At 41.2% G+C, this 25276-nt stretch overlaps 1 protein-coding gene across 10 annotated transcripts in view; it reads right to left on the bottom strand.

The window, feature by feature from the left end:
- The window catches only part of ralgps2 (Ral GEF with PH domain and SH3 binding motif 2), a 556829-nt gene that overhangs the window by 227611 nt on the left and 303942 nt on the right, over positions 1-25276 (bottom strand). For all 10 annotated transcript variants that reach the window (XM_068037890.1, XM_068037888.1, XM_068037884.1 and 7 more), the window contains 3 exons: positions 21488-21577; positions 21287-21379; positions 4188-4314 (listed from right to left, as the gene is read on the bottom strand). In XM_068037890.1, the coding sequence (XP_067893991.1) occupies positions 4188-4314; positions 21287-21379; positions 21488-21577 (310 nt within the window). The remainder of the gene's footprint in view (positions 1-4187; positions 4315-21286; positions 21380-21487; positions 21578-25276) is intronic.

Here is a 25276-nt window from a genome sequence, read left to right as displayed (position 1 = left end):
GTGCTCAGGATTGTGTTGCAAAAGCAGTCTATCTCAGGCTGATTGAATCGAGATAACACATGGACAAACTTTACTTGTTTTTCAAATAAATGACACAAGCTCGTGAGACAACCCATGACAAGCTCTTGTGGGTTCTGTAATTTATGAATAGCAAAAAAGACCACTTTAATGCTTTTTAGATTTAAATTCACAATTCAAACACTGATTTTCCTTTACTGTTGCCAGACTACGTTCACTGCATAAAGTTTAAGAAATATCCTTGTTTTTGTCATTCGCTGTTTTTCTAAGTTAGTCTGTGCTTAAGCTTGGCCAGCATCCGACTTCACATAGCCCTCCAGGCTCACAGTCCGACTGATGATTAATAGCTTTCTTTATTGATTCTTATGGGATTGCGTGTTTTTCTGGATATTACTGATGCAGCCTGGAATACAAGTAGCTCTAAATACTTCATGAAGTCATTACTCAGTTGTCACTGCACGGTAAAACAATCAGTCAAGTGCGAGAAATCGAAATGACCAGAAACTGAGACAACACAGAATTTAATTCAAAATCCAGAGAAAGCTGTTGAAACATAATTTCCAGAGATAGCATGTGTTTGTACATTTTTTCAAGAACACAAGGGGAAAAAATCTCAAATGCACAAAAAGAGAAAAACATTTGGGAATTTTTTTTTTTTAGCAGATTTTGTGTGTCACACATTGCCTGATTCTTTTTGTTTTTGAAGTTTTGAGGTCAATCAGAGTTTAATTTTTCTGATGAGAGGTCATCAACCTGAAACTTTAACTGTTCTTATCTCCACAAATGCTGCCTGATCAGCTGAGTGTTTCCAGCATTTTCTGTGTTTAATTTAGAATTTTCTTTGATTTTAATTGTTCTTTGCTTGTAGATTGGAAGGTTTCAAATTGCAGGCTGCAGGTCAGGAATTAAGCTGAAATAGATTTGACTCTCAAACAGACAACTAATTTTACTTGCAGTGCCATCGAAAAAACTTCAAAAATTACGCTCTAAATCTGGTAGGAAGGGCACTTCTTGTATTGGGGGTTTATTACACACCAAACATCAGAGTTGAAAATAGGGAAGTCAAATGTTTACTGTCTGCCTAACAAAAAATGTGTGGTCACTCAGTACATTCACACAAGATCTAAACTTGTGTCAAGGACCAAAGTGACTCCAAACCTAAGTGTAGTGTGAATGCCTCCTAGAGGAAGCATCATTCCTCTTCACCTCACTGTGAAGGTTAGGCCCTCACTCGGGATTCAAACTGCATTTATACTTTAATTGCAGCATTGGTGAAAAAACCAATGACTGTGCACAGACACTGGTTCTTGCCATTGAACTCAAGCTTGTTAAGATATTTTGAATAAACTTATGTTAATAAACCAAAAACAGAAATCTTTCAATCTTTACCCTATATTAATGTTGGCCAACCTATAAACGACAGAATCTGAATAAAGTCTAACAATCCAGAGCCCTACACCCATACTTGCCATCAGCTTTCTTGACACCTAGCTAACTACTTACATTTGTCAGTGCAGAATGGAATGCATAATAAAAAGGTACAATTCAATTTTTTCTGCACACCACCACTAGTGTGTGTCCATTTTTCATGCACCACAGACTGCCATTACAGTAGTAAAAATAAAGTTTTAATACTATATGCATCTCCTTCAACCCAGCAACAAAGAGGAGATGCACATGACTTCCTTTTGGGCAACGTACCCTTTATTTTATTTTTGCAGTGTGGGCAATTTGCTGAAGTGTGCAGGTCTTTGAAATTGTTTTGCGCAGCCACATACATGGTGAATTAAAAGGGCCAACATGGGCACGGCCTGTATGGGAACTTTCAGGCTGCTGCATGCCTGCGCAGCTTAGAAGGAACATAACACTTGAGGGCGAAAAATTAAGATTTTTGTGTTCAGCATACAACTGAGATGTTCCCAATTTAACTAAAATGGAAGCATGATAAGTACATGAGGCAGAAAAGAATAGAAGGAAATGGTGATAGAGTGAGATGAAGTACGGTGGGAGGAAGTACATATGGAGCAAAAAGCCAGCATAGACCTGTTGAGCCGAATAGCCTTTCTCTGTGCTCTAAATTCTATGTAATTTGACATAATCCACTATCCTCAAGGTTTCACATGCAGTGCAACAAATAAGCAAAAGAACCTGTAAAGAAGCATTAGTTATGGATAAAACTGTTCCTTTCACAGACAACAAAAGTCAACAAAAGTAGGGTTTATTGGGTTCAATGACATCAAGCAGTCTATCAGGAAACTTTCTCAAACCATATACCACCCTTTTAGGACAAATCAAAATTGTGACTGCTGGTGGGACAAATGAAAAGGTCAGTGACAGATGGAAACCACAGACAGTTTGCTGATCAAAATTAATCATTCCTCCTGCCAGGGAGAACTTCACATCTAACGTTGACACACCGCTTCTCCTAAAGGGACATAATTCATCTACCTTAGAAATGCTATTTGCATGCAAACTAGCCAACTACTCCTCCACCTTCCCAAACAACAAGTGAAAGAAAGACAACTGAGCGAATGACCAGCAGCATGCAGTTGCAGTAACCAACTGAAGTGACATTAATGTAGGCCAAACACAAATTTTCCGAAAAAGTTAGAAATATAATCTTCTATCACGCAAAACACAACATATCTTTGATCTATCTCAAAGAATAATTAATATCTCGACAAATTCCTAACTGCAGTATAAATTAACATCTAATTTATCTTTTAATTGTTGATCTGGAACATCAGTTCAGTTTTTATACATTAACATAAAAACAAATGAATTAGAAGCAGGAGTAGGCCATTCGGCCCTTCAAGCCTACTCTGCCATTTTATAAGATCATGGTTGATCTGATTGCGGCCTCAACTCTGCTTTCCTGTTTACCTGCTATAACCTTTGACTCCCTCGTCAATCAAGAATCTATCTAACTCAGTGTTAAAAATATTCAAGGACCCTTCCTCCACTGCTCTCTGCAGAAGAGAATTCCACAGACTAACAACCCTCAGAGAAAAAATTTCTCCTCATCTCAGTCGCAAATGGGAGACCACTAATTTTTAAACTGTGTCCCCTAGTTCTAGTCTCTCCCAAAAGGGAAAAAATCCACCCTGTCAAGTCCCCTCAGGATCTTATATGTTTCAATACGATCACCTCTGATTCTTCCAAACTACAAGGGATATAGGCCCAACCTGTCCAACCTTTCCTCATAAGATAACCCCTTCATCCTAGGAATCAGTTGAGTAAACCTTATCTGAACTGCTTCTAATGCAATTGTATCCTTTCTTAAGTAAGGAGACCAAAATTGTATGCAGTACACCAGATGTGGTCTCACCAATGGCCTGTACAACTGTAGCAAAACTTCCCTGCTTTTATATTCCATTCCTCTTGCAATAACATTCCGCAGATGAGAAAAATATTATGATTAAGTAGCACAACTTACACTTAGTGTAGTACAAGTGATTGAAATGTGTGAGATAGACACTTCAGAATGTTTGGCTACTGAGAGGCTAATCAAAGTTTAACAAGCACCATTTTAATGTCTGTTTTCCCCACACATTCTTTGAAAACCCACATCCCAAATCTGAGCAAAGTTGTGCTGATGATCACATCCCAGGTTTCTATAAATGCTTCTCCTAACTGAACCAGTGGGCTGTGCACTACAACCCTCAGGTGGATAGACAAATCTTCTAATTTCCCCCCTCTCTTGGGAAGCATTATACAAAGCATTAGTGCTGGAATTTTCTATAATCATCACACTAAAATTGGGAAATAGTGGGAATAAAAACTTTATACACCACCTAAGTGAATAAGACGATTCAAATAATTTCTCTCTCATTTTCATTAACGAAATTCCTGAATATGTACAACGTTGGAAACAAATAATGTTAAGAATTGGACATATGATTGAGTTAAATGATGGTGCAAAAACAATGCTTGACAATGAACTTGTATAATGAACTGCTCAATGACTATACCTGCATCATTGGCAAAATCTCCACTCTATATTTATGAACTTTAAAAAAAATCGTTCAAACAAAACTAAAAAAAATTGACAGGGTCAGATAGTAATTAATAGTAATTTACTATTTTACCTGCCAACTAATTTGCCCAAACATCCAACAGGTATTTGGATGAAACATTGCTTCTGAAGAATTTAAAACAGCAATCCTTACCTAAATATGGAATACATGGAGTCATCTTCAAACTATTAACGTAATCCCTGAGCCTCTTGTAATTATCTTCTTTAGACACCAGATATTCTAATTTTTCAAACGTTGTTTTATCTTTCCTGCTCAAAAGCTGTAAAAATGAAATTTGGAAAAATTAACACTCTGTGTAATGGTATTTAACAGTAAGCAGTTATACAACGAATGCAAACAGTAGCAATATTATGGAAGAGTCTTTGAGGGCTACAGGCGAATTTAGCATACTGGGGAAACCCTTACAGACCAATGTAACATTGATATCACAATTCATTTTCTGTTCCCCAATTAAAAACTGATGCTTATGAAAGCACATCTATACTCCATTCACGAACTTAATTACTGGTTAATTTCAGGACATCAGCACATGATCTAGGTTGATACTTCCTTGCACTACTGAGCAGATGCTGCATAGTCAGATATGCCATCTTTTGGATGACACATTAAACAGAGGTCCCATCTGCCTGTTTAGGTGCATCCTGCAGCACTATTCCAAAGAGCCACTAGTGTTTCCAGTGTCCTGGCCGACAATCACCGATCAACAGCACCAAAACAGGTGAAATGGTTATTTATCTCCGTTTGCTTTTTTTGGGGTCCTCTAATTTTTAAAAATTCCTCCACGGGATGTGGGCATCACTGGCAATGCCAACATTTGTTGCCCATCCTCGACGGCCGCTAAATGGGGGCTCCCCGCTGAGTTCAAAGGGCGCCACCTCGGAGCACGGCACCCGGATAAAATCAAGCCCCAGATTTCTTTTTTAATTAATTGAATTGCCATGGTGGGATTTGAAACTGTGTTCCCAGGGCAATAGCCAAGCCCTCTGGATTACTAGTTCAGTAACATTACATCTACACCACTGTCTCCCCTAATGTACCTGCACCACATGGACTGCAGCAGTTCAAGAAGGCGACTCACCAGCACCTTCTCAAGGGCAATTAGGGATGGGCAATAAATGCTGGCCTGGCCAGCAACACCCATATCCCGTGAAAGAATTTTAAAAAATTATCTATACCACTGTCTAAATAATAGTGATTACATTTTGAAAGTATTTCAATGGCTTTGGATGCTTTGGGATGTCCTAAGGAAATGAAAGGCACCATATTGTTGACAGATTCTTTTAAACTGACCAGTAAGCTATTATATTTTGCATTTTAATTGAAAATAACTGGACATTCATACCAATGTGAGCTTGGGTTGTCAAATATAAGGGATGCACTCTTATAGTGAGGAATGCTTATAATCACCTAATGTCTTTACTCTCATCTGCTGATATCGTGCATGAGAAATGTGTAAATAGAGATTCTTGGTCTGCAAAGTGCTGTACCTGCGCGTGTGATAACGGAACATTTGTGTCACAGTTGAACATGGATTATACCAAATGATTGAGTATAAATAGAGCTAGGATAGTTGCAACTTGTTGGAACAGATTCAAGAAGATACCACTGTACTTCTGTTCTGAGACTGAGGTAACTGCACCCTTTCAGCATTTTGTTGGGTCCCTGATTATTCTGTGTCTAAAATCATAAGAGGTAATCTTTAGACTTAGAATCAATGTAATATTTTTCTTTTCAGATTTTTTTTTATACAGGCAACGAAATTCATCATTAACTCACAGAAGTAATCTGAATTCCATAAGCTTTGTATATTACAACTTACACAAAGAGTTAATGAGGGGAATTTTAACCCCATGCCTCCTCCCCCACCCCACCACCACGACAGGTTGGAGAGGGGGTAAATTGATAAACATGCGACCCTACCCTAACATTCCAAAATTGCACCTACATCCAGTTCAAATGCAGCAGGATTGGGGCCGTCCGAGTAGCCCGCTCTGGAGAGGCAGACTGGTGCTTATAATATCTAAATAAAGCTCCATTCTTCAGATTTTGGGAGCCACTTGCATTTAACTGCTGCTTACCAGATTTCCAAGGGCTCAGGCACCCGGCAGCTCAACGGAGACAGAAGCTGCCATATTTGCTTTTCTGGCACTGCTTGCAGGCCAGGAGGAGCAGGAGTCCTTCCGCTGACTCTCAAGGAAACCTACTGCTGCAATCATTCCCTCCGTCCCTCATCAGACTGCTTACACATAAGGATAACACGTCTCCAGAATCCTAAGGAAGATGGCTGTTCTTTTAAGGTGCAACTATAGGCTCCGTTTGGTACTAACCTGTCCAGGAAACCATTCAGGCTCTGTTGTTATTTTTGGATGCTTTCTGATATAGCGTCCAGTTGTTAGCCAAAAGTGTCTACTGTAGGAAATGTAGCTATGAAGACTTAGCTTGGAAGTGCGCTGAAAACTATCAAATTCTCATTCCGATCTCATTGCTGCACAGCAGGGTAGCATCAACCACTCTTCTTGACTATGCAATGACGATATCCACAATAGAGCAACAATAAAGTTGTCGGTTAAAATTTTGCTGCACCAGCTGAATGCTTTGATTGTGACAGAGGTTTGTGCAGCAGCTTAAATGGTCTAGCATTTTATGTAAAAAAATAACACTATTAAGTCGGATATTCTCTTTCATAAAGTATAATTTTATTTTGCTTCAGATAGTTCAGCTCTTTTGATTTTTATCCAAGACATTTGGACACATGGCCCCATGTTAGGGCTTTTTCTGGTATTTGATCTCAATATGAAAATCTACCATAGACTGCGTGAATAAAGGTTCATTGGTCACTGCAAAAACTCCGAAAAATATGTCTTTCTAAACATGCCTGAGGTCAGTTTCCCCAAGACCTCGCACATTATTTTGGTGGCATACCATATGGAGGTGAGAGATGGAATCCTGTGAAAGCCTGACAAGAGGATACTGTTATGACCAAAATGGGAGTAATGCACTGTTAATTCAGTCCCACGACTCCACAGGCCACAGCATATCAATAAAGTTTCCCACCTACCAAAGAATAGTCAAATTAGATACTCGATTTGTCCCCCAGAATAAAGCACACCAAACCAGGTTTCTTTAAACAACAACAACAATAACAATTTATTCGAAAAGAAATAATAAGTCTTAACTACTAATGAGATATATCTATATATATGAAAAGTTCCTTAGTGCCATGCACACACACATACATTCAAAAAAATGGTTAACCGGGGAAAAAGGATTTCAGTTTACAGCTGCTTCATAGGAATAGAAGGAATAATAAAAATAAATCAGTTTGTCAGGTTCTGGTCGGATGTTTTTGGTACAGCGAGGTGTCCAGAGTCGAATAGTCAGATGCCACTTGCAGTCTGTCCAGGCGAGGTTGATGTACATTCTGTCATGGGTAGGCGTTCAAGGCAATTCAACTACAGCAGGCATCACACAGGTCTTTCAGCAGAGGGTGCAGCAACTAGTCTGCTCAGCAACACAGCAGTGGAAGCTTTGTTCAGGTTCCAGGATTTCCCAAAACACAGGAGACAACAGGAATCTCACTGGATGCAGGAATTCTTCAGAGACAGGTGGCAATAGGAATCTGCCACCTTTCAAATGGAGGATTTCTTTTCAAGAGATGCAAGTCTCCTTTACAGAGAGAGGTCTTTTTCTGGGTCACAGAATCACAGAACAATACAGTGCAGAAGAGGTCCTTCGGCCCATCGAGTCTGCACCAATGCATTAAAACACCTGACCTGTCTACCTAATCCCATTTGCCAGCACTTGGCCCATAGCCTTGAATGTTATGACGTGCCAAGTGCTCATCCAGGTACTTTTTAAAGGATGTGAGGCAACCTGCATCTACCACCCTCCCAGACAGGGCATTCCAGACCATCACCACCCTCTGGTTAAAAAAGTTCTTCCTCAAGTCCCCCTTAAACCTCACGCCCCTCATCTTAAACTTGTGATCCCTTGTAACTGACCCTTCAACTAAGGGGAACAGCTGCTCCCTATCCACCTTGTCCATGCCCCTCATAATCTTATACACCTCGATCAGGTCACCCCTCAGTCTTCTCTGCTCCAGTGAAAACAACCCAAGCCTATCCAACCTCTCTTCATAGCTTAAAAGTTCCATCCCAGGCAACATCCTGGTGAATCGCCTCTGCACCCCCTCCAATGCAATCACATCCTTCCTATAATGTGGCGACCAGAATTGCACACAGTACTCCAGCTGTGGCCTTACCAAAGTTCTGTACAACTCCAACATAATCTATGCCTCGATTGATAAAGGCGTGTCCCACATGCCTTTTTCACCACCCTATTAACCTGCCCTTCTGCCTTCAGAGATCTATGGACAAACACGCCAAGGTCCCTTTGTTCCTTGGAACTTCCCAGTGCCAGGCCATTCATTGAATGTCACATTACTCCTTCCAAAGTGCATCCCCTCACACTTTTCAGCGTTAAATTCCATCTGCCACTTTTCTGCCCATTTGACCATCCCGTCTATATCTTCCTGTAACCTAAGACACTCCACCTCACTGTTAACCACGCGGCCAATCTTTGTGTCATCCGCGAACTTACTGATCCTACCCCCCACGTAGTCATCTATGTCGTTTATATAAATGACAAACAATAGGAGACCCAGCACAGATCCCTGTGGTATGCCACTGGACACTGGCTTCCAGTCACTAAACAGCCATCTGTCATCACTCTCTGTCTCCTACAGCTAAGCCAATTTTGAATCCACCTTATCAAGTTACCTTGTATCCCATGTGCATTTGCTTTCTTGATAAGTCTCCCATGTGGGACCTTGTCAAAGGCTTTGCTGAAATCCATGTAAACTACATCAACTGCACTACCCACAGCTACACACCTGGTCACATGCTCAAAAAATTCAATCAAATTTGTTAGGCATGACCTCCCTCTGACAAAGCCATGCTAACTATTCCTAATCAAATTTTGCCTCTCCAAGTGGAGATAGATTCTCTCCTTCAGAATTTTCTCCAATAGTTTCCCTACCACTGACGTAAGACTCACTGGTCTGTAGTTCCCTGGCTTATTTCTACAACCTTTCTGAAATAGTGGGACCACATTAGCTGTTCTCCAGTCCTCTGGCACCTCCCCTGTGGCCAGAGAGGAATTAAAAATTAGGGTCACAGCCCCTGCAATCTCCACCCTCGCCTCCCACAGCATCCTTGGACACAAGTCATCCGGACCTGGAGATTTGTTCACTTTTAAGCCTGCCAAAACCTCCAATACCTTGTCACTCCCTATGACAATTTGCTCAAGAACCTCACAGTCTCTCTCTCTAAGTTCCATATTTACATCCTCATTCTCTTGGGTGAAGACAGTTGTGAAGTATTCATTCAACACCCTACCAATGTCCTCTGGCTCCACCCACAAATTTCCCCCTTGGTCTCTAATGGATCCTACTCTTTCCCTGGTTATCCTCTTCCCATTGATATATTTATAGAATATCTTGGGATTTTCCCTACTTTTACCAGCCAGAGCTTTCTCATATCCCCTCTTTGCTCTCCTAATTGCTTTCTTAAGCTCCATCCTACACTTTCTGTACTCCACTAATGCTTCCATTGATTTGCTCTCCTTGTATTTGCTAAAAGCCTCTCTTTTCCTTCTCATCATACCCTGAATGTTTCTGGTCATCCATGGTTCTCTGCGCGTGTTGCTCCTACCTATTATCCTAGAGGGAACATGTTGGGCCTGTACCCTCCCCATTTCCTTTGTGAATGCCCCCCACTGCTCTTCTGTAGATTTCCCAACAAGTAACTCTTTCCAGTCTACTCTGGCCAGATCCTGCCTTATTTTACTAAAATTCGCTCTCCCCCAATCCAAAACCTTTTTTTGCAACTTGCCTATTTCTTTCTCCATAACAAGCTTAAATTGTACCATGTTATGGTCACTATCACCAAAATGCTCCCCCACCAGGTCTCCAGGTCTAAGTTTCAGAATGCCTGCTCTTTGTCCAACTCACTGGTTTTTAAAAGTCCAAAGTGAAAGAAAAAGCCTTCCTGAGCCGATCATGTGACCAGAGAGTGTCCACTGTCACTCAAAGTGTTGCTTTGAGGAGGTCAAAACCCCTTACTATTTCCTTGAAACTGATTGCTTCTACTATTCTTGTATACAAAGTCAAAATCCAAAAATTCCAGCTACTTGCAGGTGTCCAAGTCGACTGAAAATCCTTTTTTCAGTTTTTAAAGCACATAGAAGTCTAAGATTTTAGTACAAAAATAAAATCTTTTGTAACAATACCCACCCCAAGCCTAAAATGCAACCTTTGGTAATTCCTAGACTCTTTAGATTATGAAGTCCCAGTTGCACAAACAAACAAGATGTAGCTGAACCTTTGTGTGAACAAACCAACAAATAGTCCATGCTAATGTCCATTGACTGCATCCTCTTCATTTCCTTCTCAGTCAGTCCTGCTGGAAAAGATCTACTCAAGCCAGCGGCCACAACTAATCTGCCCAAGGTGGCACTCTTGTAGCCTGACACAGAGGAACAAAAAGAATAATGACCTGAAATTGATCAGGAGTTAACAAAGCCTTCAGAGCTTTTGCAAAAAATATTGAGAACTGTATGGTACAAAAATACTTACAAACAATTAATAGCAATCAAAAGGAGGCCTTGCATACAATCATCTAGACAAGTACCAGCTAACCTTAAATTTCTTTGGTGGTTGAACAAACGAGCACAAATTCAGATTCAGAATCTGGACGACTTCTACAACTCATATATAAATACTGAAAAAAATTACTCAATCTCAGAAATGGTTTTATTTGTTGTTACCATTTCCTCACTCCCATCACAATACAAATTAATGGGGAAGAATTTACAATTCATTATTCCAGTTGCTCTGAGTGAGAATCACATCTCAAAGATGAAAGAAGTGAAAGTATTATGTCCTCCTGGTCATGAAAGAAATGATCAGTACCTACATTATCTTAGTTACCACATGCTCTGCTCTACTGACACTTCAAATCAGATCTTAACTTTAACCAATGACAGTGAGCACAGCAGAGCTACTCGCTCTTTAGGCCCGCTGGTTAATATAACAGCTTGTAACTTGTATCCTAACCATGTGGGGTACGAAAGCAAAGCAAACAGCTTAAAAAGATACTCCTGATCAAATTCAGATGCCAGTGACTGGAGATGCTGACTAAACTAGCCTTGAGGATTTAGGAAGGAAAGCATTTTGTTTTAATTCAATTCTGCAGTGCTGTATCAGAAGTTGTGAAAGCCTTCAACTGAATTTTCAGTGCAGAGAAACATGAATATTTTGGCAACATGAGGGCTGTGCAGTCGTGGTATAACATTAATTATTGGTTACCTTGCCAAACAATTACCCACAATATTAAATAATTACTTAACAGAATTAGATTAAGTTGCCATTTTGACCATCAATAGTAATAAGATCAGTAATGTTTAGCAATAAGAGTAAAAATAGTCCACACCTCTCCATCTATAACACCATTTGAGACACAAATTACTTCAATATTTTAAAGGGTGATTTAAACTTAACTGTGTTAGATAGAATCAGGAGATTCAGGCTACAAGGTCAATGTAAATTTTGCAGTTCAGATTTTCGTTATTAATTTCCACCCACCCCCCACCCCCCCGACCACCACACTCTCCCATCTCCACATCTTGGGTACATTCATCAAATATGATCAATAAAAAGGGGAAGGGGAGGTGAAATGCATATGAAATCATACATGGCTTGAGGGTTATTTTACCCAAGGGCTTGTTTGCTATTTTCAACAGTCACTCTGGTGGAGAAACAGTGATGCTGGTTCAAAGTCGAGGGTTTGAATTTGCTGCTGTCAGCCTGCCTCTGAATAAAAACAAGGGAGTGAAATTGTATGCACTCTGGGATGAAGAGTATGGAAAAGATTTGGACTTAAAAGAAAGAGACTGTGTGCCTGAAAAATGATATTTGACACAAATACTTTATGAAGATTCCTTGAGGGCTGAAGAGACAGCTACAAGTAAAACTGGGTTATTTCCAAGTGATAAACTGTACCTAAAAGTATTAAGTAAGTTGCAAGTCTGAGGGTCTGTTTTCCTGTCTAGATGCTGTCCAGGTCATAGTGAGCAGCTGTGGAAGATTTTTACTGTTATTGTTAAACAGTGCTGTTAAACATTACTACTGAATGCCAAAATAACAACTTAATCTCAGAAAGCATTGATGCATCTGGATTTCCTGGTGGCACTTTTTATAATTGAAAGGGAGAACTAAGGGCACTGTTGGAAGCATTTTATTGAGTGTAGGGACAGGAAGATCAGGAGCAATTATGACCTTAAAGACAGCAGCATCATGAAAGAAGGTGGTAAAATTCAAGCCCCATGAGATGGCCGCATGTTTTTTTTTCAGGTAATGGGCCAGTATCTATATCTGGATAACTTCGGATGAAGTTGTGGTGAGGTTCTAATTTAAATTTGTGCGCTAGACCAGGTCTTCAAGTTAATTTAAACGTTGTGTCCCCTGGGAATGAGTCTGTGTTACTGCGCAACACCTGGGATTGCAGCAAAACCCCAAGCAGTGGTTCAGGTGCTCCTGCAGTCTGCCTGGTAGGCACCTTTTTTTTTTATTCATTCATGGGATGTGGGTGTCACTGGCTAGGCTAGCATTTATTTCCCATCCCTAATTGCCCTCGAGAAAGTGGCCTTGGGTAAAATAACCCCCAACCCATGTATGATTTCATATGCATTTCACCTCCCCTTCCCCTTTTTATTAATCATATTTGATGAACATACCCAAGGTGGGGCGGGGGGTGGTGGTGGGGAGGTGAGCTGCCTTCTTGAACCGCTGCAGTCCACATGAGGTAGGTGCATGCACAGTGCTGTTAGGAAGGAAGTTTCAGGATTTTGACCGAGCAACAGTGAAGGAATGGCGATATAGTTTCAAGTCAGGAAGGTGTGTGGCTTGGAGGGGCACTTGCAGGTAGTGGTGTTCCCATGCATCTGCTGCTCTTGTCCTTCTAGGTGGTAGAGGTCACGGGTTTGGAAGATGCTGTTGAAGGAACCTTGATGCGTTGCTGTAGTGCATCTTGTAGATGGTACATACCTGGTAAGAGGGAAGCAGCGTTTTGCCAGCAGTCAGTGGAGGAACAGGGGAAACAAATGGGAGTATGATGGTACAGGAATAAGAGTAGACTGGTGAATTGACTGTGAGGCTTCTTATTTCATTCCAGGTGGAAACTGTACAGTCAGGGTAGGGAGACAACAGATTCCCACTGGCAGTGAAAGAGTTATGCAGGATCACAGAGGCCTAGAGGAATATTCCGCAGCTGTCAAGGAGGCTGATCGTTGTTTACCTTTATCTGCTTGCAAATAGCATGCACTGTAAGTGACAGGCACAATATTAAAGAAGGCCTCCATTACTAAGCGTAAAGAAGCAACAACGTTCTTCAATAACAAGATCCACAACTTATCCAAAAAGCCGAAACTAAAGGTCTTTCTTGAAGATATCAGCCTGTCGCTTAAGACAGTTCACACCAAAATGGTAGAACTGGGAAAAGTCGTACCAGGTGTTGCCCCCTGAACTGCACATGGCACTAGAGGAGGAACTCTGAGTGGACAGATCTCTGACAACTATTTGTCTGCAGTTTACATTGATGTGCTCTCTCCTAGTACAGTCTGGTGCAACTAATAAATGAAAGGTGGATTTCACAGCATTGTACAAAGGTAGTGAAGATTAAGTGGACTGCACAGGCCAAGTGAAGCTCTGTGGGTGAAGATAACTGGACCAGCACATAGAGAACTGTGATGCCAGAGGGCCGGAGGCTACAGGGAAGCTGGAGCAGCAAAGTGCATGGGGAAAGTGGAGTTGGGTGTTTGAGGAGGAGAAAAGGAGAGTGGGATTAAGTCAGGAGAAGGGTTAAAGGACTGGAACAACTAAGTGACAATATAGAGCAGGGTTGCAGGGGAGGAAGGGAAGGAGCAAGCTCAGGTGGCAAGTTCAGAGGTGGCAAGTGAAGAGACTAATGCGGTGAGGCAAGACAAAAATAGTTGGGAAGGGAGGAGATGGAATATCAATCAATCAGAGAGGAAGAAAGACAGGCAAGCTCAGAAAATTATTTTGAATCAAAGTATGGTCCCTAAATGCATATTTATCTTAAACAAACTGTAGGCACCTATTAAGGTACAAATCATAGAAGTTACAACATGGAAATAGACCATTCAGCCCAACCAGTCAGTGTCAGCATTTACCCTTGACATGAGCAAATAAAATTATGACTACTGAGCAGCCCCGTTCCCGTGGTTTATTATCCTCTTATCATTCATTCACCTTTCCAGCCGTCTGCTCTGCTGCAGCAACAAGCCTACTTCCATTCAAAGAACAATTACTTTTGATAGTTTTACTACAACCCATCACCTCAGACTTGATGGTATCCATCCACCTCAGGAGATGACCAACATCGCCCAGTGTGTATGTCACTTCTAGATTGAACATAGTCTGTTGTGGCTGTAGAGGCCTACTCAAGAATGGCAATCCCTTCCACAGCTGGCAGAGATGAATAATCTTGGCCCAAGGTCAACTGATGTTTTTTCCCCTTCCAACGTGCTCTCTTTTCGGCCATCTGCTCGTTTTTTTTGTCCTCTGCTTTTTCCATGCTCTTCCTGACCACTCGTCTCCAGGCACTCCGGTCAATAAGGACTACCCATACATTGACTCTGATCCCGACAACTTGAGGTCTCACTTGCAGACATCCTTGTAGCCCAGATGTGGGCGACCTGTTGGTCCTCCTGCCTATAGCAAGCTCGCCATAGACCATGTCTTTGGGGATGCAGCTGTTATCCATTCAACTCACATGATCCAGCCAACAGAGTTGCCACTGACTCAAGAGGGCAAAAGTACTGGGGATCCCTGAAAGCTGAGGTACTTCTGTATTCAGCACTCTGTCCTGCTAGGAGATGCTCAACATTCATCTGAGGTGGAAGCTGTTCAGCTGCTTTTCTTGGCTTGTATAAGTTGTCCATGCTTCACTACCGTAAATGAGGGTGCTGAAAACACAAGCCTGGTACACGAGGAGCTTTGTATTTTCAGTTAGTTTGTTGTTGGTCCATAATCACCTTCTCAACTTTGACATGACAGCTATGGTCTTGGCAATCCTGGTGCTGATTTAGGCATTAAGGGACAGGTTGCTCGTGATGGTGATGGAAGGTGGAGTCTCTACGTCCTGGCCCATAACTTTGGTCTTCCTGCCGCTGATTGGCAGTCCAAACTCCTTGCAGGCCCAGCAGAACCGATCTACAAGTTGTTGCAAGTGAACTTCAGTATGGGATGCCAGCGCAGCACCATCAACAAACAGCAACTCATGGACTAGGACTTCACACACTTTGGTCTTGGTGCACAGTTTTGCCAAGTTGAGCAGCTTGCCGTCAGCTCTAGCATGCAGGTAGACACCCTCACTTGAGTCGCCGAAAGCGTACAACAGCAGCATGGAGAAAAATATGCCAAACAGAGTTGGTGCCTTTGTCCTGCTGCTGGTCTTGAAAATGTCTAATGTGGCTCCATTGTAACTGATGGAAGTGTGCATGCTCTCATGGAAAGAAGAAATGACACCCAGGAGTCCAGAAGGGCAGCCTATTTTCCATGGCAGTTTGAAAAGTCCGTTTCTGCTGACGACATCGAAGGCCTTGGTGAGGTCTATGAAGACAATGTAGAGTGGTCTGTGCTGTTCGCTGCACTGCTCCTATAAATGCTGAAGTGAGGAAATCATGTCGACTGTCGATCTGCCAGCTCTGAAGCCGCAGTGCGACTCACAATAGATGCGTGATGCCAGGGTCTACAATTTGGTCATAGCAACACAAGCAAAAACCTTCCCCACAATACTCAGCAAGGAGATGCCTCAATAATTGTTGCAGTCATTGTGATTCCCCCTTGTTCTTGCACATGTTGACTATGTTTGCATCACGCATGTCTTGAGGCACAGATCCTTCCTTCCAGAGACACAAAACCTCATGGAGATGCTGCAGCAGTGTCGGTTTTCCACTTTTGATGATTTTAGGTGGAATGGCATCATTTCCTGGGCCTTTACACTGGCGAAACGGTCAATGGCCTTGTTGAGCTCTACAGTGGTGGGTTCGCTGTCCAGTTCCTCCATGACAGGGAAGGCTGGAATAGTGGAGAGCTTCTTTAGTGATAATGTTCTCCATTGCATAGAGTTTGGGGTAATGTTCCATCCACCTTTCATCTGCTTGCTATAGGTTCAGTGATGATCACCCCTGTCTTTGTCTTCAAAGCAGCTGATTTGGTTGCTCCTGGGCCTGTTGCTTTCTTAAGTCCTTCATACATCCCTCTAGTATCCCCAGATTCAGCAGCAGATTGTATGCTGTTGCACAGTTTCAACCAAAATTGATTGGCACAGTGCCAAGAGCTCTGAGAAACTTGATTCTGGCAACTCAGAGCATCTAGGTTTTGTTTGCTGGGAACTTGCTTGAAGTTCAAGAGTGCTCTCCTCTTGGTTACAGTAACAGACTCCATTTCAGTCCAATAAGCCTCAAACCAGTCAGCACTCCTCCAATCTCTGTTCCTGTACGCAGTGAGTACAGAGTTGTAGATGGTGATACACAGATGACCCTACTTTGACACCGCATTCTGGCCTCAGCCATTATATTTACTGAAATAGAATTCAACCTGCCACTTTTTAGCCAAGCTGTCCCATCTTATCAATATCCCTTCGCTAGCTTCCTTTGGTCTCCTAAATAATTAAATATATCTCCTATTTTGGTATCACCTACAAAATTCTACACCACTCCCCCTAGATCTATATCCAAACCTTTGATATACAGTGAACAGAAATTGCCCAGAATTTAACACTGTGATACACCACTACCTACTTCCAACCGTGCTGGAAAGAGGTCCCCTTAACTTCAATACTGTTCCCTCCCTTCAAAGCAATTTTAAATCCAGTTTGCTATCTTCCCCCTAATTCCATACCCCTAAACCTTCTCTGGTAATCTTCCATGTGGCTGCGTCAAAGATTTTTCTAAAGTGCCCACGTATACTACCAATCACTTAATTTCCCCGATCTACCATGGCTGTTATCTCCTCAAAGAATGAGGCTAGTCAAACGTGATCACCTCTTTTGAAATTCGTGCTGGCTACTTTTAACAAGTTTCTCTTCATTTAGATATGTGGTAATTTCATTGTTGAAGACTTTCAAATTTTCCCTACCACAGATGTTAAGCCAACTCGCCTGTAATTACCTGGGTTAGATGTGTCTCCTTTTTAAAAAATGGATAAAACGTTGGCTACTCTTTAGCACTCTGACACAAATCTACACTCAACAGAGTTCTAGGGTCTGGGCAATTTCCTTCCCTATCTCCCTTGGGATTCTAGAATGCATCCCACTGCATCCTGGTGCCATGTCATCCTTTAGCCTAACATATTTAAATTTTCTTTTTAGCCATCACAGTACTGCTCATTAAAAAAGGAAAATTCTGTGGTGCTAGAAATATGAAATAAAAGCAGAAAATGCTGGAAATATTTAGAACATCAGGTAGCATCAGTGGAGAGAGAAACAGAGTGAGTGTTTCCTGACTTGAATATTTGCAATATTTTGTTTTTATTATCGTTTTGCTCATTTCACTCTTCTATTTTATTGGCCCTCTTCTATTTTAATTTGTCTCTAATCTCTAATTATACATGGCATTCTGAAGCTACTCGTAACTTCTTTATTTATAATGCATTATACTTACCTTGTACCTCAGCGAACACTTTTTTAAAAAATTCCACAATAATCTTATTTCCCAATTTTCCCTTCCACCTCAATTTGGCTGGCTCACTTCTCAACTTTCTAAAATTTCCCCAAAGCCAATCTAGTGTTTCAGCTTTCGTACTTTTCCCTTTCTAGTTAGACCTTGAGCTTCATCACATTGTGGTTGCTACACCCCAACTGCTCATCCACATCTGGCTAATCCACCGAATCTATTGCATTGCTCATAATTAGATGATGCAAAGGTCCCTTCCCTTGTGAACCAGCTAACATACTGCGAGGAGAAGGAGCTCTTTTCAGGAATTCCATTCCTTTTTCTTCATTTAGTTCTTCTCTGTACCAATCAAAACATGGATAATTAAAATCTCCCAGTAATACAATTCTGTCATTCCCACTCATCTTCGTAATCTGACTGCAGATTGCACACCCATTGCCTTCCCACAATTTGGAGGTCTCTAATAGAATCTGTATTAACATAATAAGCGCTTTTTAAAAATCTTTGAGCTCCAAACATATTGACTTTCATACATACCTCTCCCTTGTGTGTAGCAACCACCTCCATAGCATACATTACCTCATTGCCCACAGGAGAACAGACCCTGTGCTGACAAAGCCACCAGATATAAAAAAAGATGCATGTTTTAGCTGGGTTGGCTTCATCAAAAGACATGACCAGCATCTATTAGCGGAAAGCAGACCCATGGTGGTGGGTTCACAAACTAACTACCCACACTTTAAAAAAAAATGGAAACCAGACTCAGCCGGAGCAGGTATACTGGGGTGGACAGAGAAGATGAGACATTAGCCACATTGGGGGCTACAGCAAGATGCAGCCAATAGGGCAACAACAACTTGCATCTATACAGCTCTTTTAATGTTACAAAGTACCCCAAGGCTTTTAACAAGAAATAGACGAATAAAACCATTTTTTACATCCAGCCACAGAAAGGAAAATCAGGACAGATGACTAAAAGCTTAGTCAAAGAGGTAGTTTTAAGGAGCATCTTAAAGTAGGAGAATGAAGTAGAGAGGCAGGGAGGTTTACGGATGGAATTCCACAGCTTAAGGCCAATGGAGCTGAAAGCACAGTCTCCAATGGTGGGGGCAGTGAAAATTGGGGGATGCACAAGAGGCTAGAAATATAGGTGCTGCTGAACTGGGAGCCAATAAAAAGTCAACAAGCACAGGGTGATAGGTGGATGGGACTTGGTGCGAGTTAGGATACAGGCAGCAGAGTTTTGCATGAGCTCAATTTTACAAAAGGCAGGGCCAGGAAAGCACTGGAATAGTCTTAAGGTAACAAATGCATGAATGAAGGTTTCAGCAGCAGATGAGCTGAGGCAGGGCTGGAGATGGGGCGAAGTTACCAAGGTGGAATTAGTCGGTCTTGGTGATGGAGAGGTTATGGGTTCGAGGGTTCAGAAGTTCAGCTCAAGGTCAAACAGGACACCAAGGTTGTGAATGGTCTGTTTCAGCCTCATACAGCTGCCTGGGAGAGCAATGGGAGTCTGTGCTGGGGATGGAAGACAATGGCTTTGGTCTTATCAATATTTAACTGGAGGAAATTTCTGCTCATCCAGTACTGCATGTCAGACAAGCAGTATGGCAAATCAAAGACAGTGGGCTGGTCAAGAGAGGGGGTGGTAAGGTTGACCTGGGCATAGTCAGCTTACATGTGGAACCTTATATGTTTTCACATGATGATGCTGAAGGACAGCATGTAGATGAGAAATAGGCAGGGGTCTAGGATAGATCCTTAGGGGGCTCAAGACAATGGTGCATTCTTGCTCAGTGATTGTGACATGAGGGCTTGGAGTATATAAGCACACATATAACAAGTTGTTAGTAAAAACAGTTTTCTCACCATAAACGTTCAATTACTATTGGAGCAATGTCTTATCATTGCAACTGAAGAATGCAAATTATTTCCGACCAATCTAAGGGAAGTAAATTTAATTTCTTGTCGTAACCAATTAAATTATTCCACTTTTACTTCTTGCCCAGAAAAGTTAATTTTTCCAGTTAAGACAATAGCACCATAGAGCAAAAGAATCATTAAAATGAATTCTGTCTTGAGTTCGATCCATACTCAACAACTGGTAAGTGACAATGAGTAGGGATAAAAAATGATTATTATTTTGTTACAAACAATAATCTATTTGTCTAGATTCAAAAGATGCTTCAAATTTGTTGACAATGGGGAGATATTCATAATATGAAGCAGCAAGCAAATACGCACAGAATGTTGAAAATAATGCTGTCCCAAGGAATCGGAAGAGGTCATGCAAACATTGTACATTGCTCTGATCAGAGGTACCTAGTATAACTGTGTTCAATTGTGATTACTGAAGAGAAAGGAAACAATCAAACCTTAGAGATGTTTCCAAAAAAGAGTCACTCTAACGATTTGTAGGGCCAGAGGACTGAGTTATGAATTAGGACTGGAGAAACTTGAGCTCTTCAAATTTGGACAAGGCGGTATACAAAAAATAATAAATGGTGTGGATAAGGAAAATTTGAAACACTACTTCAAATAAAAGCGTTAGAACAGGGCAGGGACACAATGCCATTTTAGGACCAAAGTCAAGAAACTGTTATCTCAACCAGTAATTAACATTTTGAATGAACTTCGGGGTAAGATAGTGGAAACAATAAATGTTTAAATTATTGATAAGGAATTTGGAAACTGTGATGCAGATTTTTCTGAATGAGTGTGCTAAAAATAAGCCAAATGCTTTCCATCAACCACATTTATCTAGTGAACAGAGGGCAAAGTGTTAATTGAAGACCAAGCAAAGATTTCCCTGATATTTCAGTTAGTAAATGACCATGACACATCAATAAAGATGAAGAAAATCTGAGGTTCACTCCTCAGTCTGTAAAGATTTAGCTGATCTGAGTTCAATTGAACCGGCATAAAATTGTTAGAATCGGTCTCAGTGAGGCAGGCTCTGCTTTAATGCTTCCTTACCCACCCATATCATGGTCAAACTGCCTGATGATAATTATTGACCAGAAAACTGAACACTTGGCGAAGGTCGAGTGAAGCTCTAAAGAAAGACCCACTTTTAGCTCTACAAAATGACCTGCAGAGCAGGAGGGGAGAAAATTGGAGGGTGGGGTTGAGAAGTAACAAGTTCTTATATCAGCACAGATCTTGATTACTGATCCCAAAAACAACAATCACTGACAAAAATCCTGCATCTCTTGCAATTGAAATTCATCACCTGCTGATGATGGACGATTAATACCAGCTCACAAATCCATTCAACAAACTAAATTGGGAAACTATTGCAAACATGTTTAGGCAGAAATTAGATTTTAAAAAGCCATCCAAAGCATTTTTTTCAATGCACCAACTAAAAGGAAATTGTTGTTTTAACAGATTGAAGTGTAAAAGAAAAAGTACCTATTTGTAACATAGGTTAAATAGAGCCTGTGCCGGTCACAAGTGGGAGGCACATCACTTACCGCCCATGTTTTCATAAGCCTGAAGATGGGTGCACTCTGCAATCCGGACACGACAGCCATTAGTGCATGTAGGTTATTCAACTCATACAATTTCTACAATTAAGGTAAAAGTACAACAGCTGTAAATAAAAATAAAATCCAAATCTGTTCATGATAACTGGAATATCAAATGTAGCATGAACCAACCAGTCACTGACTTACCTTTGCAGTTTTAACATAGTGGCTCAAAACTTCGGCTCTTATTTTTAGCGTTTGTGCAGTAAGTATCTCGCGAACAACCCAAAAGCTGACCTGTAGGTCAAGAAAAGTAAAACTAAATTCCATACAGTCAATATCTTTTGTTGGAAGATCCAATAAAGTTTGCTCTCAACCAAGAGATCCTCCAAAAGCGGGCAGCAACATTGCCATTTGATCTGGCCTCTTTATGGGAAAGTTGCTGCCAAGAAGTACAAGGTCGGAAGTAAATTATGCATCTTGAACCTTAAAACATTTTTGAATCCTGCACAGGCAGATAAATTAAGACTCTCAATTGAAACAATGTTGCATAACCTTCACCCAGTTCCCCATCTCTAGATTCATATCCATGAAAATTCAAGTCTGATTTTTCCCCAAGTCTTTGTCTCTCTATGCCTTCAACTGCCTCTCTGCTCATCTTTCAGTCTCTAAACCTTTGTCTCACACTCTTTCTGTAGCAGAAATGACTTCATCACTCCTCTTGGGTATCAGCTGATTCCTCAAACTTGGTTTGAAAGAGTCCAACCAGCAAAGGAACATTTCAGTCTTACTGTAGAGCAAGGGCTTGCTTTCTTCACTATATGAAGTGACAATTCCAGATTCCACCACCATAACAACTTAGGTGAGGTATTTTTGAAAGCCTGGGAAGAACCAAAGTTCATCCTGACCTTGATGAACCTTCTATTGAACCAGGAGGTGGCTATGGGCTAGACCTTTAGCTATGAGGGATCAAGGGGAGAGCAAGGAACGCGCCAAGGAAAGTCAGATCTGAAGACCTCGGGGAATTGACGGAGATTGCAAAACAGAGGGACCCGAGGATGCAATTGGGAAGAAACAGAGGTAGGCCAGAATCAGGTGCCAAGGCTAGGGCTGGAAGACAGGTTTGAGAAGGATTGCGAGGCAAAGACCCAGACTCAACACCGAAGATGGGATATCTGTCCCTTGCAAAAACAGGAAGAATACATTTAACACATATGTAACTATTTTCTAACTGTTTTTATAAAACAAAAATAATTAACAATTTTAATATAGAAACATAAATTCAAATCAGTAATGAAAGAGTTAGTTCATCTTTATTATTTTACCAGCTGACTCCAAGCATAACTACAAAAAAATAATGAACGAGGTTAAGGTTCCTCACTGAACTGTTCACATAATTAACAATCACATTCATGAGCATTTAATGAAATCACATAGCAAAACCAAAGACAGAAATAAAACATATAGTAAATTATTTTTATAAATGCAAAATACTGCAGATGCTGGAAATCTGAAAGAAAGACAGAAAGTGCTGGAAATACTTAGCAGGTCAGGCAGCATCTGTGGAGAGAGAAGCAGAGATAACGTTTCAGGTCTGTGACCTTTCATCAAAACAAACCTTTCTGTGAAATCTCAAGCTTCAGCCTTGGTCCAGGTGACTTGCTCCTTCCCTCCCAGCACAGAATACAGGCCCAAGCCACTGACTGAAATTTGGTCTGTGCCCCAAAAATCTGCTTGGAAGCGACAGCTCACAGTGAATTTCTCAAGTAAACTGCAAAGATGCAATAGCCACCAATTAGATTAAGAGCACAGCTAGAGCTGTACATGGAGGGAGTAGAGAAGCCAAGTCTGGAAGCAGACCCAGGGTCATGGAGGGAAAACAAATACTACATGTGAAAAACTAAATGTTAATGATATATAAAAACAATAATGAATTCAAATCACTCAATACAAACTGGAAAATCCCAACTGGAACCAGGGCTGCTGAATGTGGAACAAGTTTGATCTAAACCTTCTAAACTTTCTATGATTGTGTGATACAGACATGGAAAAAATATAGGTAACCACAACCTATGAATCACACAGCACCAACAGGCAAAATACATATCAGATTTGAATGTACATGGTAACGCCATTCATTTAAGAGATTCCACAGTCTCTTGAGTTTGTACTGGAGTTCCAAAAACCTGCTAGCATGAGCAATGTGGAGTTGCTGACTTGACAGAACCAGCTCCTGTGCCTGTAAGCCAAGTGCACATTGAATACTGTGCCAGATGATTATTGTTATTATATTAGTTGGTGGTGTATTCAACAAACATTCTGTTCACCAGCAAAGGACTGCATTTAAACAGGTGTAATAGCTGGCTCTGCAACACTGGCAGCTCCACAATGCTGATCACAGCAGAACTGACAACTTGAAAATCAGCAGGTGGACCTCAAATAGAGGACAGCAGTGGAACTTCAGAGAAAGCAGCAGGTGGTGAAAACAAGGTGCAAGATTGTGGATTTTGTGGAGCGATTCATTAAACTTGTGCTTGCCCTAAGACTTTATGTGGGCATTTTCATTGGAACTTGCAGTGATTAGCAAGTCAAAACAGTGTGGCTCATCTAAAGGGGATCTGGAATTTGTGAACAGGTCAAGCAGCTGTTTATCAATCAGATTGAAGAATTCTTAATTAGGTATGCAGAGTCTGAACCAGGTAGTGTATGTTAGAATAGTTAATTCAATGACAAATCATGTCTAGAAAGTGAAATAAAGAGAGGGAAAAAAAGGTGGGATTGAGGTAAGAGACAAAGAAAAGCTTAAAAATTTTATTTAAATTGTTTTTCAATTTCCAACAATAATTAAAATGTGAAATGATGAGACACTACTCTTGTAAAAATCTGCAGTACCAGAGAGGTTGTTTGGCATAATTAAGACTTATCATGCCATGAATAATTTACTTAGGTGGAAGGACCTTCCACAGTGGCCTTTCCCCATTGAGCCTTTGCAGCGGCTGCCCTGAGCTTTAGTGCGTCCCTCAGCACATAGTCCTGGACCTTGGAATGCGCCAGTCTGCAACACTCGGTCGTGGACAACTCTTTGCACTGGAAGACCAGAAAGTTTCGGGCAGACCAAAGAGTGTCCTCCAGCAGCAGTTGATGCTTATCTTGGTGAGCGTCCCTGGGAACAGCCCGTAGAGCACAGACTCCTGTGTTCCAGAGCTACTTGGGATGAACCTTGACAAAAACCACCGCATCTCTTTCCACACCTACTTTTCAAAGAGGCATTCCAGAAGGAGGTGGGCAACTGTCTCTTCCCCACCGCAACCACCTCGAGGACAGCGTGTGGAGGGGGCAAGACTCCGGGCGTGCAGGAAGGACCTGACAGGGAGGGCCCTTCGCACCACCAGCCAAGCTACGCCTTGGTGCTTGTTTGAAAGTTCTGGTTCTCCCACCAAAGTGAACTGAGGGGCTGGACCCATGGGAAACCCCTCGGGCTGTATATACCAAATATGGATTTGCTGTAAAATGTACATGGCATGTAAAATGGAAGGGTTGTGAGGCAACTCACTCTTGTATCGAAGAAAACTGATTTCCTTTGCACTTTTTGGAATGTCAACTTGGTGCTGTTTTGAATTGTTTAGTAATGTTTTTACAAATTTTTATGAATAAAGTATATTTTTGGGGAAAAAAATGAATAACTTACTTAGGCTGGAATGACCAGCCTTAGCATTTTCTGGCCAGCTTAATGGGTGTCTAATCACTTAAGTGGTGACATTTCATGTATTTCAATGCCACGTCTTTGAGTGAGATACCAGTGTAGCTCAGCTTCTGGAGGAGCAGGGAAAGTCAGACAGCAACTTATTTATTTCCACTTTTAATTGAAGGCATGGTTGCCAGAAGTTGCTATCCAATTTACACTTAAATAATGGTGAGCACAGATAGCCTGTTATTTTTTTAACCATAAAATCTGGGCCAATGATTACTACACTAAACTCAACTTTGCGTTTTGTC

The sequence above is a fragment of the Heterodontus francisci genome, chromosome 8, assembly GCF_036365525.1.
Source record: "Heterodontus francisci isolate sHetFra1 chromosome 8, sHetFra1.hap1, whole genome shotgun sequence".
Classification (NCBI taxonomy): domain Eukaryota; kingdom Metazoa; phylum Chordata; class Chondrichthyes; order Heterodontiformes; family Heterodontidae; genus Heterodontus; species Heterodontus francisci.
The sequence above is the reverse complement of the archived record's forward strand: the minus strand, read 5'-3'. Positions and strand labels throughout refer to the sequence as shown.